General features: G+C 51.1%; 1 protein-coding gene across 1 annotated transcript in view; it reads right to left on the reverse strand.

Moving 5' to 3' along the window:
- Positions 1–1579: 1579 nt before the first annotated feature.
- The window catches only part of IFFO2 (intermediate filament family orphan 2), a 46995-nt gene continuing 32306 nt past the window's right edge, over positions 1580–16268 (reverse strand). Inside the window, exons 4-9 of the mRNA XM_021533790.3 lie at positions 14584–14724; positions 12544–12686; positions 8815–8935; positions 5155–5244; positions 4405–4535; positions 1580–2537 (exon numbers count right to left, since the gene is read on the reverse strand). Coding sequence (XP_021389465.1) covers positions 2432–2537; positions 4405–4535; positions 5155–5244; positions 8815–8935; positions 12544–12686; positions 14584–14724 — 732 coding nt within the window. The 3' untranslated portion in view covers positions 1580–2431. The remainder of the gene's footprint in view (positions 2538–4404; positions 4536–5154; positions 5245–8814; positions 8936–12543; positions 12687–14583; positions 14725–16268) is intronic.

The following is a 16268-nucleotide window of genomic DNA, read 5'->3' on the forward strand; positions in this document are numbered from 1 at the left end:
GGCTCCAGGAGCTGATTCACTGTGCTGAGCAATGCCTGCCCCAGCCACTGAAGCATCACAGACATCCAGACATGGCAGACGCTTCCTCAGCCTCAGGAGAGGCTCCTCGGGAGCAGCTGAAGTTCAAAACCCTTCAAACCCCTTCAAATTGCAGATTTCAAACATGCAGACCCAGCCCAAAAAACACCCCAAATCCCACCCCCCAACACACATCCCCAGCTTGCAGCCCTAGTGAACATCACATTTACCACTTTGGCCACCTAAGAAATAACTGGAATGAGCACTTTGGAATGAGGTTTCTCTTCCAGAAAAAAAGCTATCTACATTTACAGGACAGACCAGGCTTTGGAAAGCCCCTCACCCCAGGATCCAAGGAGTTGTCACCTACTCCGCACTGAGCATTGCCACCAGTAAGGACAGCACAGCAATACCCCTGGATCCACGGGCTTGGACAGAAGCCATCAGCTGTGGATGGTGATGGATCCTCCTGGTCCCTCTTTCCCAGCCTGCGAAAGGCTGGGAGCTCGTTGGCCGTGTCCAGGCGGGAGATGGAGCTGACAGCCAGGCAGCAGCACAGGAGGGGAAACATTCCTGTGCCCACAGCTCCACCAGGACCCCCGAGGCCCTGCCCCTCTCCGTGGCCACGCCAGACTGAGGAGTTCCCACCCAGGAATGAGCCATTTTCCAAGAGACCTGTGCTCCTTATGGAATGGAGCAGCACGGATCTGCACTGCCTGCTTGCACTGCAACTCCAGAGATCCAGAGGCTTGGGAACACCACTCAGGAAGCTCCCAGGATTGGCCACTTTGCCTTTCCCTCGCACTGAGAGGGTGCAGAAATTGGGATTTTCCCTGTCAGCCCTAGCACTGCTCCTGCACAGCAGTTCCCAAGCTTCCTGGCAGGCAAAACAAACACATTTGGTATTTATTCTGAGTTCCAACCACTGCTTAACCCCACAGCTGGCTTTGGGCAGTATCAACTACGTTCTCAATCTTGGTTTAAAAACAAACAAGAAGTTATTGGCTGAGGTTTATACCCTGTTTTTACCTGGCTGAGGGGCTACAATTCCCACTCTAACTGTGAAGAGCTCAGTGGGGCCGGGGTTTCCTCAGCCACCACCACGTGATCCGACTTTGATGCTGCTTCTCCTGGGTAAAAATGCAGAAAGATGGGCAAAGCCAAGGTCTTGCCACTTTCTCACAGAGAAAGCACGTGGCTGTTCCTCCCCAGTTCTAGGACAGCAGCACTTTGGGATTCAGTTTACTACGCCCTAAAAAGGATTCCAGCATTTCCCAGTGTTCAGCCTTCCCCAAGAACAGTGCTCTGGACCTCTCCCAAAGTCCTGTCTCCAGCCCACACCTAGGTCAGTTTATCCTGATGCTTCACCTACCCCACTCTACACACCATGGAAGCAGCATAAATGGAGTTATCTCTGTCAGCAAAGGAAAATCTGCAAACACTAAATAAAGAAACCCTGAAAAACGACACAAACCAGGGCTGACCCCCCTCCTAATCCAACCACTGGAAACAAAGGCATTGTGATACGACATTCCACCTCAAAAGAAGCTCTACAGACATCTAAGTGTGCAAATGTGGGTTTAGCTTTCCTTTTCCCAAGGGATAACTGTAGCCCAGCAGGGACCAAACATTCCGTATAAATAAGGCGAGCTTTTTTTTTTTGTTGTTTTTGCATAGAAGTTACTCAGTGATAGTCCCCCCCCAGTGACCCCTCCTGTGCCCCCCTGCTTTGCCACCGAGCTGAGTCCTGCTCCTCCAGGTCCTGAGTCCAGAAGAAACCTTGGACACATCCCAAAGGCTCCCTCACCCCAAAAGGTGGGATGAAGAAAACCCAATGAATTTTGTAGAACTGCTTCACCCTGCGAGCTGTCTCCAAACCCGCTGTTATTTTTAAACATTTGCAGTTCAATTTGGAGGCAATTCTTTTTTTTTTTTTTCTTGTGCCAGACATCGGTAATTGCACCACAATTGTCTTGGTTCTGCTGCTCTTTTTGCCAATGTTGCTTTTGCCAATCAGTGCAGCAGCTCAATAAAACCAGCAGCTTATTAAAGTACCCAGAGCCTCTGCAGCACCATCCTCTGCTGCCACCAGCTTTGGTTGCTTTTTGGTTTTTTTTTTAAATAATATATTTTATAAAAACACCTGCTATTAATGTTCCACTGGAGCTCAAAGTGGCTCAGCTTGGGGCAAAGGCACAATTGAAACACCGTGTTTCCTACAGGACTCTGCATTCATGGTTTGTAGAACAATAGAAATGTACAGCACCAATCCGTGGCTGGGAGGGGATGTGTGTAGGAATGAGTCCTCAGAGTCCCTCTGAGGGGGCTCTCGAGTCTTCCACCTTTCCCCCAGCAATTGGTTTGGAATCTTCTCTCTCCATCTTGCCCTTGACTGGAATGCTCCCACTTGCTATCAGCTGACCATGGGCTCCACGTCCGTCTCTCTGTCCAAGTCATCCTGAATTTCGTCTGTGTTTCCTGAGTCACTGCTGGCTACCGAGCTGGGGGATGGAGAATTCCTGCAGGGAAAGGTGCAGCCCAAAAGTTACATATCCATGACAGAAGGAAGAAAAAAAGTCTTACAAGAAAAGAGTCACTTTCCCTTCCCAGTACTATTTAAAAACCCCTTTATTAACATTTAACACTGGCATTCCCTCAGGCTATTAAAAAAAAAAAAAAACTTTAATAAAATTAAACTTTTGGGTTTACAGTAAATATCAGCCCACCCCCCCAATCCCCTACACAACTACAGAGGCTGGCCCAGGTTTACTGATGGGGATGGCCCAGGTTTACTCTCAGCATCCCTAATACCCAGAGCCCTGAAAATGGAAAGTTTATCATCTTGTTCTACCAGGGTTGAGCAAGAGATAAGAGAAATCCCTCACAGTGTAAGGTTCTTAACACATGAGAAGATTAAAAAACCAAGTTCTTCATGTAAGTCCAGAGTCGAGATTTAATTTGGGGTTTTAAGAGTTCTAAATCTGAGATGTTAAAGACTGCAAGTCCAGCTGAGCTGGAGCTCCCTGTGTTTAGGAGCAGGTGCTGAACCCTTGGGGCTTTCCAGGGAACAGGACCCCACACTCTGCTGCAGGCCCCCTTTCAGGCTGATCTGGGACACGAGATTCTCCAAAGGACAAGGCCACCAAGTGACAGTGCTGCCTTTAGCCCAGGCTGGCAGGAACTGATGCCTTAAGTTTTAGCTTTCGTATTTCTCAGATTCTGTGCTGCATTAGTAACTCTGAACTTCACACAGAGTGTTAGCAAGTTCTCTTCACAGTTTAGTCAGAAAAAACAATCCTTTTCCAGCCCCAGAACCAAGGGGAACTATTGCAGCTTCAGGCCCCAAAAAGTGTGAACAAAAACAAACTGGGAGGATGTGACTTCATTACCTGAAGCTGTAATAGGACAATTACCCCACAATGTGCAAATGGACTAAACTTATAAAACTGTGAAAACTCATGACCCATGGTCCATCTTGGGTGCAGTCACAGCCAGGCTCTTGCACTGCCCAAGGTGTATCTTCGAAGGCCTTTCAATAAATCCCTACTTTATTCCTTTACCTCTGCCTAGCCTCTGTCCTAGGTGCCCTCTCCAGCACCAGACCCAGGAGGGGATGTGCTGGTTTCCAGCTTCTTTTTCTACCTCTGTCAGGGTCAGGATTGAAGGCACTCGAGATGTGGTTCATGCTCAGACTCAGGTGTTTGTTATTTCTTGTCCATGTTACAGCCCACAGTAGTGAGTTCTGCAGTCCTTTACCAACAAGGCACAAAATGGCCAACCATCTTTCTCTACAATGCCTTTTAAGGCTAAACTATCCAACTGTGAAATGACACCTAAATTATTTTCACTTTTAACCCAATAACTAATCCCTCCAAGTCCGCAATGAAGGCTTTTCTGTCCAGTTACAAAATACCACCCAAACCCATGAAGATGAAGGTGAAGAAGGTGAAGAAGGTGAAGAAGGTGAAGAACGTGAAGAACGTGAAGATGAAGGTGAAGATGAAGGTGAAGAAGGTGAAGAAGGTGAAGAAGAAGGTGAAGAAGAAGGTGAAGAACGTGAAGATGAAGGTGAAGAAGAAGGTGAAGAAGAAGGTGAAGAAGAAGGTGAAGAAGAAGGACCAACCTCCACCCTAAAACCTCCATCTTGCTCCATATATATTACTATATTCTAAAACCCCAAACTCTAAGATTTCCACCCTGTGATACTACACACTTCTAACCAACCACACACCTATAATCCCAATTATTTTGGAAGCCTTCTCCAGGGCTCCAGGTCAATGCAGTGCTTTCCTGGGGGTCAGAGCCTGTCAGCACAGAAAGGCTGAAATTCCCAGCAGCCAGAACTCCAGCAGGAAGGAGCTGCTGGGGCAGCAGAGGAGTCCCTACCTGTCAGCTGAGCCCTTGATGAGCCTCCTGCAGGTCTCCATCTGCACGTCCAGGCCCCGTTTCATGCTGCACATCTCCATGTACTCGTGCAGGTGCCGGTTCATGTCGCTCTTGGCTGTGGCCAGCTCCAGCTGGGGCAAAGAAGAGCAAGGAATCAGCTTCAGGGGAGGAGCAATCGGGGTTTCCCTGCACTTCTCACCCTGCCTCAGCTGCCCAGAGCCCACCCAGACAGCCCACAGTGTTTCACCTCACTGCTCCTAGCTGCCAAAGCAGTCCCGAGCCCAGCAAGGGCAATCAGCCCCTGATGGTTCTGAACAGCCCTGCAGGGCTTTTCCTGCTCTTGGCACCTTGTTTGTCAACAGGCAGTAATTAATGAAAGCAGTTCCAGGCAGGACAGAGATTTTGAGAAGCTCCAGCTGCTGTTTCTGGCAACCTGTGAGGCCAAGTCCTGGGAAGCACTTCCCAGGGTGAGGGTGGACACGCAGAACAAAGCGGGGAAAAAAGAATAATAGTGTGTTTTATTCCCTTTGTTCTGCAGGTTCTCTCTCCACCAGCCTCAGATTTATGCTCAGTGCTGAAGTATGGAGCAATAATAGCCCAGAGAATGGCATTTAGGAAAATCCCCAGGGCACGCCAGAGGGAAATGCCTTTGCATTCTTGGATGTATGGACATTCCTGCTTCCCTCAGGGACACCCCAGAGCACAGCGCTGTGCTGTGTCCATCCATCAGGAACAACTCCCCTTCCTCACCTCTATCTGCCCTATTGTCTCCTGGTATTCCTTGTCTCTCGTTTTGAAGAACGACTCTGTCTCGTGGATCAAGTTTCCCAGGTTTTCTTCCTGCAGGGGAAAGGACACAAACAATTAGCAAGGAAATAAAGGACTTCAGGGGTGAACTGAAGATTTTACTTAACCTCCCCTGGAAATGCAGGTTGTTCTGTTCCTTTATGCACTGATTTTTTAAAGACACCTTTTCATAGGCCAGGAATATTCTTCTTCAATCTGGAATACCAGGAAAACATTTCTGTGCCTTGCCCACAGCTCTGGACACAAAAGGCAAGGTCTGACCAAGGCTCCAGCAATTAAACCCATGCACCTGCTGCATTCCACAGCACCAACCCCCTGGATTTTCCTGAGCCTTTCACAGCCTGATCACACTTGGACAGACTGGAATTGCTCTCCAGACATGAAACTTCTAATTTTCCCTACACTGACCACACTGCTACTCACAGCTTTGCACTGGAATTCTCATTTTCCAGTTACAGATCATCACTCTCCAGTGCACACACGGATTCCCACTGGAATTCCTGCACTGCTGGATAAAGCAGGAACAAATGCTGTCCCACAGGAAAGCTCCTCCTTTGGACTGACAGCACAGTCTGGACTCCCAAACACACAGAGCTGTTTGGTGCTGCCCAAAAAGGCACCACAATGTCACTGTTCCCTCTTTCAAGTCTTCAGCCACCTCCATTTTCCATTAAAAACTATCCTCAAATTAACACAACTGCACCAATGAGTGTTAATGGGGTTTCCATGCTCCGGCCACATCTGTGGCAGATTTCCAGGGCTCGTTCCTGGTACCCACACCACGCTATCCAGCCTGGAGTTACAAGAATCATCCCGCTGATCCTTTTATATGCAGAAGAGCTTTAAGGAGGAAGGTCATAAAAGAAGGTGGCGAGGGCAGCGTGTAAGAACTTGAAAGGAATAAAACCCACGGAAGGAAGATTCAGGCATGTAAAGCACATGTTAAAGAGCAGGCACAGCCGGAGCAGTCTTTATTCTGAACCTCCATCTACAAGCCAAATCTACCCTTTCCTTGTATAATTTTCATTTAGAAGGATTTAAGCTTCTTAAAATCTTTAGCGTTTCCCCGCGCGGGGCCTGGGCTCGGCGCTATTGCTGCGCTCAGCCAGGCACGCCCGGAGTATGCAAATCAAATCAGCTGTCATTAATTCCTGCACGAGCCTCCTCGTTATCACCCTGCCGCTCTCCGCTCCAGCTCTCCGCGCTTTCTGCAGCCCCAGCAGCTCCCAGTAATCCCCAGAGGCTCCTGCAGCTCCGGATGGATGATCCAGGCCCGGGGAGGCGCAACACGAACGGCACCGGTTCGGCCCAGGCTGCTGCCTCAGCATCTTCCCGGCCGGAGGCGGTGGGATCACCTCCCACCTCCCTCCTCCCGGCCTGTGCTGCGCAGCGAGGCACTGACACGGCCATTCCCAGCCACTCCATCATCCCCAGGCTGTTCCCTGCCACTCCATCATCCCCAGGCTATCCCCAGCCATTCCCAGCCACTCCATCATCCCCAGGCTGTTCCCAGCCATTCCCAGCCACTCCATCATCCCCAGGCTGTTCCCAGCCATTCCCAGCCATTCCCAGTCACTCCATCATTCCCAGGCTGTTCCCAGCCATTCCCAGCCATTCCCAGTCACTCCATCATCCCCAGGCTATTCCCAGCCATTCCCAGCCATTCCCAGCCACTCCATCACCCCAGGCTGTTCCCAGCCATTCCCAGCCATTCCCAGCCACTCCATCATCCACAGGCTGTTCCTGACCATTCCCAGCCATTCCCAGCCACTCCATCACCCCAGGCTGTTCCCTGCCATTCCCAGCCATTCCCAGTCACTGCATCATTTCCAGGCTGTTCCCTGCCATTCCCAGTCACTCCATCATCCCCAGGCTGTTCCCAGCCATTCCATCATTCCCAGGCTGTTCCCTGCCATTCCCAGCCACTCCATCATCCCCAGGCTATTCCCAGCCATTCCCAGCCATTCCCAGTCACTCCATCATTCCCAGGCTGTTCCCAACCATTCCCAGCCATTCCATAATTCCCAGCTGTTCCCAACCATTCCCAGCCATTTCCACTCCCAGGCTGTTCCCTGCCATTCCCAGCCATTCCCAACCATTCCCAGCCATTCCATCATTCCCAGGCTGTTCCCAGCCATTCCCACTCATTCCCAGACACTCCATCATTCCCAGGCTGTTCCCAACCATTCCCAGCCATTCCCACTCATTCCCAGTCACTCCATCATTCCCAGGCCATTCCCAACCATTCCCAGCCATTCCATAATTCCCAGCTGTTCCCAGCCATTCCATTCCCAGGCTGTTCCCTGCCATTCCCAGCCATTCCCAACCATTCCCAGTCAATCAATAATTCCCAGGCTATTCCCTGCCATTCCCAGCCATTCCCATTCCCAGGCTGTTCCCTGCCATTCCCAACCATTCCCAGTCAATCAATCATTCCCAGGCTATTCCCTGCCATTCCCAGCCATTCCCATTCCCAGGCTGTTCCCTGCCATTCCCAGCCATTCCCAACCATTCCCAGTCACTCCATCATTCCCAGGCTGTTCCCTGCCATTCCCAACCATTCCCTGCCATTCCATCATTCCCAGGCTGTTCCCTGCCATTCCCAACCATTCCCAGCCATTCCATCTTGCCCTGCCAGTCCCAGCAACTCCCAGTCCCTTCCCAGACTTTTCCATGCAATTCCCAGACCCATTCCCTGCCAGTCCATCCACAGCCACTCCCAGCCCGTTCCCAGCCATTCCCAGACTGCTCCTAGCCCATTCCCAGTCATTCCTAGCCCATTCCCAGCCCTCTCCAGGCTGGTTTAAGAAGGCTCTGCAGTGGCTGGATTAGCTGAATTTCCCCGGGATTTTAGGATTAAAAGGAAGCTGTTCATTATCCACCACTGCCAGCAGATCCCCACTGACTGGGCAGAGGGAAGCACAAGATTCTTGGGATGGGATTGACACCCTTCAACACCTCCCAGCCCACACCGAGGCTGCTCAGCTCCCCGCAGGAACAACTGTCCACATATTATCATCATTAAAGTGTGAATGAGGATTCACAGAGAAGGTGAGGCGCTGTGGAAGATCACAGAATCCCAGACCGGCTTGGGCTGGAAGGAGCTCGAAGTTCACCATGGGCAGGGACACCTTCCACTGTCCCAGGCTGCTCCCAGCCCATCCAGCCTGGCCTTGGGCACTGCCAGGGATGGAGCAGCCACAGCTTCCCTGGGCACCCCCACCCTCACAGGGAAGGATTTCTTTCTTAATATCAAATCTAAACCTCCTTCCTGCCAACCCAGAGCTTTAGAGAAAGCTCGAAAGGGTGACAGATTCCCTGATGCTCCTGGAATGGACACCTTGGATCCTTCACCTCTCACTCAGTATTTTAAATTATCAGTCTGAAGGAGCCAAGGAAGTAAAGTTTGGCCAATAAAGTGATTGCACAGACTGCAAATCACCCAGAGAGGGGAAGCACTAAGAGGATTTTAAAATCAAAGTCAGTTTGTGTGGCAAACCAGATCACCAGTCAAACACCCACAGGCTCAAATGGCTGTAAAGGAGTAGCTGAGGGAGAGTTTCTGCAGAGAAGAGTTGGAGAAAATAACGGGAATGAACTCACCTCTCCTTGGAGGTCAATGGAGGGGTTGCAGTTGGTGAAGTCTTCCCACAGCAGCAGCGTTTCCTCGTTCTCCTCCCACGTTAAACTGTCACAGTCGTCATCGAAATCAAAGGTTTCCCGGCTGAGAGAACAAACAGGCATTAACCAAAGCACTCCAGCCCCGCTCCCGCAGTCCTTTAATTAATTGTCTAGAAAAATGGGCTGTGAGAGCTGAATGGGGGGACAATGCAGCGGCTGGAAACCCTCACAGCTTTTACAAACAGCCTGTGCCACTGCCCAGGCCCCTCTCTCCTGGGCTCTCTGCCACCCCAGGGCAGAATAAAAGATCCTTGTTGGAGCTGCTGCTGCGAGCACAAGGCCTGGCTCTGCCCTCCAGATGGAGCTGCACAGGAGCTTCCCCTGTTTGCAAAACCACAGGAATGCTTGGAGCTGTTCTTTCCTCCCAAGGAAAGGAGCCCAGACACAGCCCCGGGGACGCCACAAGGCTCGGAAGCCGCGAGGATTTCACGGGGGGTTCGGCCAAGGGCTCCCTGCAGCCCTTGGAACACAGCGGGGCTGGAGGAACAGGGATGATGAAAAGGCTGAGCCCCCCAGCTGTGCAGGGCATGCAGACACTGCTGCAGCCCAGCTGTGCAGGGCATGCAGAGACCCTGCTGCAGCTGAGCTGTGCAGGGCATGCAGACACTGCTGCAGCTGAGCTGTGCAGAGCATGCAGACACTGCTGCAGCCCAGCTGTGCAGGGCATGCAGAGACCCTGCTGCAGCTGAGCTGTGCAGGGCATGCAGACCTGCTGCAGCTGAGCTGTGCAGGGCACACAAACCCTGCTGCAGCTGAGCTGTGCAGGGCACGCAGACAGACCCTGCTGCAGCCCAGCTGTGCAGGGCATGCAGACCCTGCTGCAGCCCAGCTGTGCAGGGCATGCAGACACTGCTGCAGCCCAGCTGTGCAGGGCATGCAGAGAGACACTGCTGCAGCCCAGCTGTGCAGGGCATGCAGAGACCCTGCTGCAGCTGAGCTGTGCAGGGCATGCAGACACTGCTGCAGCCCAGGTGTGCAGGGCACACAGACCCTGCTGCAGCCCAGGTGTGCAGGGCATGCAGAGAGACACTGCTGCAGCCCAGCTGTGCAGGGCATGCAGAGAGACACTGCTGCAGCCCAGCTGTGCAGGGCACACACAGACCCTGCTGCAGCCCAGCTGTGCAGGGCACACACACTGCTGCAGTGCTGAGGGCAGAGCACGCAGGCAGCAGTGGCCTTTCACACCCTTATCTGCTCAAACCTTGTGCAATAAAGGAAAGTTGCACAGAGCAGTAGCTGCTCCTCATCCTGTTTAAGGAGCCCTGACAAAGAGCTGCAAATTCTCCCTAAGCAGCCTGGATTCCATGCTGATGCATTTTTATGGCTTTAGTTCACTTCCTCTGAGCTGATACCATCTCAGGAAAGAGCCTGATGCTGTTCCTGGAGGCTGCAGAGTGTGGCAAGGGACAGGAGGTTGGTGTGGATCAGCAGCACTGCAAAAATGTCATTTAAAACACTTGGACACTTATGATTGTGCCTTTTGCAATTCCACTTCTTCAAATCGTTTTCTTTTTCCATGATCTGTCCTGGTCAGAGAGCACAAAGGCTCCTGGACTGACCTCACACAAAACCCACTGCAGTTCAGATTTTGTGCTACTTAATTATTAAAAAATAAATTCATTACAGCTAAAAAGCAAGTTGTTTTGTTTTTGTTAATGATACCAGCTCCTCTATCTATTTCTAAGCTATTATTTTCTACTTCACAAAGACCCCAAGCCCATCCCCAATGAGCCACCAACACTTTCACCAAGGCTCCTGTAGCACTTTGTGCCACAGGTAATGGGACCTGGAGATAAGAATTTCATTAGCAGGACCAAAAACAACTGGGTATCGCAGGGCAGGTTTGGGAACAAAATTAAAACCCAAATGCATGACCAACCTAGCAGGTACATTTTAACTTCTTGCGTTTTTAAAAAATCCACACACTGCCTGCTGTCACACTGATTGTAGCAGTGGAGAAGTCAAAAATCTGTATTTATTACACTGATTGTTACTGAGGGCCTAAAGACATCTGAAAGGAGCCCTAACAAGGGAAATCACCCACAGCTTTGGCAAAAACCATCCATCCCACACAGGGAATTCAGGCAGAAAGGAGGAAATGCTCCCCTGAAACAGAACTCCTGGCAGTGTCTGACAGCAGAGGAGGAGCTGGTGGTGCCCAGACCATCCCCACACAAACCCTGTGCTGCCCTGGGTGGGAAAGCCCTGCGGGCTCTGCTCTCTGCTGTCACTGCAGGAGCTGGCAGGGGACCCGTGGGAATGCAGAGCTTCCCTCTGGCTGCCCTGGGACCCTGGCAGGGGTCAGGAACCCCCTGGACAGAGCCCCCAGAGACACTGGCTGTGATCTCTGCCCATGGAAAAGAGTTTTCAACCTTACAGAATGAATTACCAGCTCTGAGTGTTTGATATCAGTAATAATTCAATGTGGCACGGGTGCAAAAGTAAAATTTTAGGATTCTAGATTAGGGGTTCAAAGGACACAAGCTGGAGGAAATTGGGTGTGCCTTGTCCTTTTTCTCCTTCTTCACACCCTCCATGTCTCACTGTGGTGTTGGCATTTTTCTGTTGGTTCAGGCTGGGGACACACTGTCCAACGTAGGTGACAGATATTGGCACGTTCTTGTCAATCCAGCCCAGGGAGTTTCTGGTATTGAATGTTTGTCACATCCCACTGAGGGCAGAGCCCCACACGCTGCCCTGCAGGACAGAGCTGGGCAGGGCAGCAGAACATGTGAGAGATAAACAGAATAAACAACCTGGAAACAGCACAGACCAATTATGGCTTCTGCTTTGGCAGGGGGCTGACAGACAGAGACTTTCTACAATCTCAGAATCATCAATACCACAGATTCCGACAGGGACCCAGCCCCAGGGTGCTGCTCAGGGCTCTTCTCTGCCAGAAGAGAACAGCAGAGAGCCCAAAAAGCCTCACCAGGCTGTGGCCACCCCCATCGTGGCCCTGATGGGAGAAGGGGACACAAGGCACACCTCCAGCCACCTCCCTGAACTGCTCAGAGCAGCACCACGTGCTGAGAGTCCCTCCTGGGCTGTTACAAACTTCCTTCTTGGGAGGAATTTGGTTTGGGGTAAAGCTTTGCTTTGGGATAGAGTTCTAGGCAAAAATATTTAGTTTAGGGATAAAGCTTTTGGTAAAATAAGCTCCAGTTCATCCAGTGTGGGATATTGGACTTTGCAGCAACAAAGCTGACAACACCAACATTCCTGATGTCTATAAACTGCTGTCCACTGACCTTCCAGACAGATCCACCGCTCCCCATTTGCCTGCAGCCCAACTCAAAAACATCACAAAAAACTTCAGAGGTTTGTATCTACCCCAAGCTGAGCTTTCAGTTCAAATTCTATCCAGCCAAGCAGCAGCAAACTCTAGAAATCAAATATTCAGCCCGACATGCAGAACAGACTCCTGGTTTTGACCCTTTTTCATTGTGTTTTTCCCTATTTTGCAACAGCCCAGGATAGCAAAATCAATTTGTATTTTTTATATCCTCTGTAGTCCCTCCCACTTGAGGGAGGAGCCGAAATTCGATAATTTTATTTGAACTTCCCCGAAGCCTCCTGGCCCGTGCCACGCTGGCAGCTCAGAGATTCCAGCTCAGGCTGCCTGTCAGGAGCATTTCCCTGGGTACTCACAGCTGGTTGAACATCCTCTTCATCTCATCCGTGATGTTGAGGGAGCAGCTGACCTCATCATCCGAGAACCTCCCGTTGTCCGCGTCCTGCTCCGACAGCTCCTCGTCCGACGGCAGCTTCCTCTCCTTCTTCTTGGAAGCCACCTGAGTGGAGAGAGCAGCAGTGACTGCAGGGCTTGGGAGGGGAATCGGGGTGGGAGGGGAGGAGAGGAGGCAGGGGGAGTGGGCCTGGCTGCCCAGCAGCTCCCGGGAGCCGGGGATCCCTGCCGGCCTGAGAGCGCGGCAGGAGCACGGGAAGCAGCTGGGGAGAGCAAAGCGAGCTGCAGGCTGCCAGCGCCCCCCGGACCTTCGTGTGCTCACTGAGCCCGGCCCGGCACCTGCCAGAGCCATGCAGAGCCTGGGATGAGCCAGGGGAAGGCTGGGATGAGCCAGGGCGAAGCACAAGGGGCAGCAGTGCCTGGGCAGAGAGCAGTGACAGAACTCTCCCTCTCCTGCCACCACCACAGGTGTGGCCTCCAGCACAGAACCCCAGCAAGGAACAGACAGGAAGCCTTTCCAAGAGAGCCTTTATTCCAAGGAGGAATTTCCAGAGAGCCTTTATTCCAGGGAGGAGTTTCCAGAGAGCCTTTGTTCCAGGGCCAGCCCCACCCCAGCAGCAGCAGATTGAGAATCCTCAGCACACAAGAAGGGTTGGCTGAGCCATGGAAAAGCCTGGACAGCCCCCAGGAAATGAAGTTCAGGGAACTCAAGGGCCACAGAGGGAACACACAGGATGCTCCCAGATCCCAGAGGGCTGGGAACACACAAGATGCTCCCAGATCCCAGAGGATCCCAGAGGTTGGGAACACACAGGATGCTCCCAGAGGATCCCAGAGGTTGGGAACACACAAGATGCTCCCAGATCCCAGAGGGCTGGGAACACATAAGATGCTCCCAGATCCCAGAGGATCCCAGAGGTTGGGAACACACAAGATGCTCCCAGATCCCAAAGGATCCCACAGGGCTGGGAACACAGGATGCTCCCAGCTGGTGCCAGAACCTCAAACACATCATCCACTCCCAACCTACAGCAGTTTTCCCTCTTCTTGGCACACAAACCATCCCTTGTTGGTTTTGCTCTCCAAGGTGTCATCCTCCTGGTCATTTTAACCCCTGCAGTCCTGACCAGGAGTGTGCTCTGCAGTCACCTCTGAGCAGAAAGACTCAGCAATTCTCCTCAGAGACAAGAAGGAGGCACTGGCATCATACAGTGGCTCAACTTCCCAGAGGAATAATTCTCTGAGGAAGTTTGAGTCTTTTGGGGAACACAAGGGGAAAAAAGCATCAAACATTTCTACAGCTTCACCAGCAGAGCCCACAAGGATCCTTTACAGTTTCTGGACAGCACTTAGCACACTGTGTGCTATCACTATACACAGAAAAGCGTCAGATTTACTGAAAGCCTGAACAAGACACATTCAGATGGAAGCAGAAGGAAGGAGGGTTCATCAGAGCTGAAACTGCAGTTGTGACAAGACCAGCTGCACTGGGAGTGACAGCCTTGATCCAGGCAGAGCTGTCCAGGAGCTTTGGGAGCAAATTAAAGGACTTTCCTTCGAGCTCCAGGGAGCTCCAAGGAAAGCAACTGGAGCAGCCAGAGCTCACCATCACAGAAATGTTATTTCTGGCCACAGAGCTCGAGCCAGAAATAAGAACATTCAGATGACAGTTCCACGAGCTTAAAACCTGTCACTTGTGAAGGAACAAATGGGAGGGAGGAATACAAACCTAGACCCTGTAACACTGCTTTTTTTCCCTGCATTCAGTGCAGACTAGCATCAGACTCACAGCACAGCTTAAAGATCATCCTGGGACTCCTTTTTTGTTCAACTCTCTGCACTTTGTGCTCCTGCTGCTGCAGCAGCTCCTGCAGCAGAGCTACCCTGACAGACAGCGGGGGAAATACGGAGAGAGAGTTCAAGAAAAGGCAAATGACCTGGACCACATTGCTCAGCACTGCTCCCTCCTGCCCTGCCCTATGGAAAATTCAGGGCCTAATCACCTGGAAAATCTTGGAAACGTCTTCCGAGTTGCGCTGCTGCGCGACATCGCACAGCTTGGCCGTGATATCGATTCGGCGGCAGATGTCCATGTCCACCTTCATGGCCTTTTCTTGGATCTTTGTGTCCAGGTCTGTCATGGGCTGCAGGAAGGACAGCAGGGATTATCTTCTATTATTAGACAGTTCAGGCAAGAAGAGATACCCCACAGTATCTCTGGAACCCCAGGCCACACCAGTGTTAAACATCACACCCTGTTCTCGGGCAGGCAGAGCACGGGCAGTCTCGGGACTCCACAGCTCAGCCCTGATTCCAACAAGGTTCCAACTCAGAGGGATTTGCCACTGAAAAAAAGCCTGTACCCACCCCAAAACAGCTGCTTAATGTGGCAAGGGGAGCCTCGGTGGCTCAGGAACAGGGGGGCACAGTGGAATGCCTGGAGAAGCTGAGGAAGTGCTCAAGCTGGGCTTGGAGCAGCCTGGGACAGTGGAAGGAGTCCCTGCCCAGGCAGGGGATGGGAGTGGATTGTCCTGAAAAACCCTGGGGTTCCATAAGTAACACCTTAAAAATGGAGAGCACCCCTCTGTGCAGAGCAGAGTGCAGTGTAAATCCTGGTGAGGATGCAACACTTCCCCTCTTTCAGACACCAAAGTTGTGCTGCATGGAGAAGCTGCTGTCAAACCAGAATCCAGGCCCCACTGCAACTGCACACAGAGCATGGAACCAGCAAATTGTGACTGGATCCAAGGAGATCCATGAAAACCTTGGCACAGAGAACACTCCTCACTGGCACTAACCTGGCTTCCAGCCCAGCTAAAGTTCTGCATGAAAATTTCTGCATGAAAAAATACTGCCTTGGAGTAGCTCTAATTTCTGAGATACTCCCACTCAGACAGAACATCTGGCTCCTTGTGAAGGAAGAAACATTAAAAAACTCCAAAGCTTATTTTCCAGCCTAGTTGAGACTTGCTCTCCTGGACAGTTCCACTCCTAAGCAATGCTTCCACCTGGGACACAAAAGTGGAAAAACCCTTTGCAGACCACTCTTAAATAACAAATCCCCTTTCCAAGAGGAAACCCTTGGGCTTTTTGTTGGTTTGGTTTGCTTTTTCCCACCATTTTTAGTTTTAAATTATTAGAGTCTTCTACAGGCCCTGTGAACCATCTCTAAAGTCTGAGTCTAAAGTCTGAGTCTTCTCCAGCCCCTGTGAACCACCTTTAGAGTTTGAGGTTGTTTTTATTTTTTTTGGTTTAAATTTTTACACAGAGTCTTCTCCAGCCCCTGTGAGCCACCTTTTATAGAGTTTGAAGGTTGTTTTTTTTTTTGTTTAAATTTTTACACAGAGTCCTCTCCAGCCCCTGTGAACCACCTTTGTAGTTTGAGGGGTTTTTTTCATTTAAATTTTTACACAGAGTCTTCTCCAGCCCCTGTGAACCACCTTTATAGTTTGAGGGGTTTTTTTTATTTAAATTTTTACACAGAGTCTTCTCCAGCCCCTGTGAGCCACCTTTATAGAGTTTGAAGGTTGGGTTTTTTTTGGTTTAAATTTTTACACAGAGTCTTCTCCGGCCCTTGTGAACCACCTTTAGAGATTTGTGTTTGCCAGACACTCTGAGGAAAATAAATCTCTCGACACAATCTCACCCAGTGAGTTGCTGATCCTTATCTGCAGGAAGGAAAGAGCCA

The sequence above is a fragment of the Lonchura striata genome, chromosome 24 (assembly GCF_046129695.1).
Source record: "Lonchura striata isolate bLonStr1 chromosome 24, bLonStr1.mat, whole genome shotgun sequence".
Classification (NCBI taxonomy): domain Eukaryota; kingdom Metazoa; phylum Chordata; class Aves; order Passeriformes; family Estrildidae; genus Lonchura; species Lonchura striata.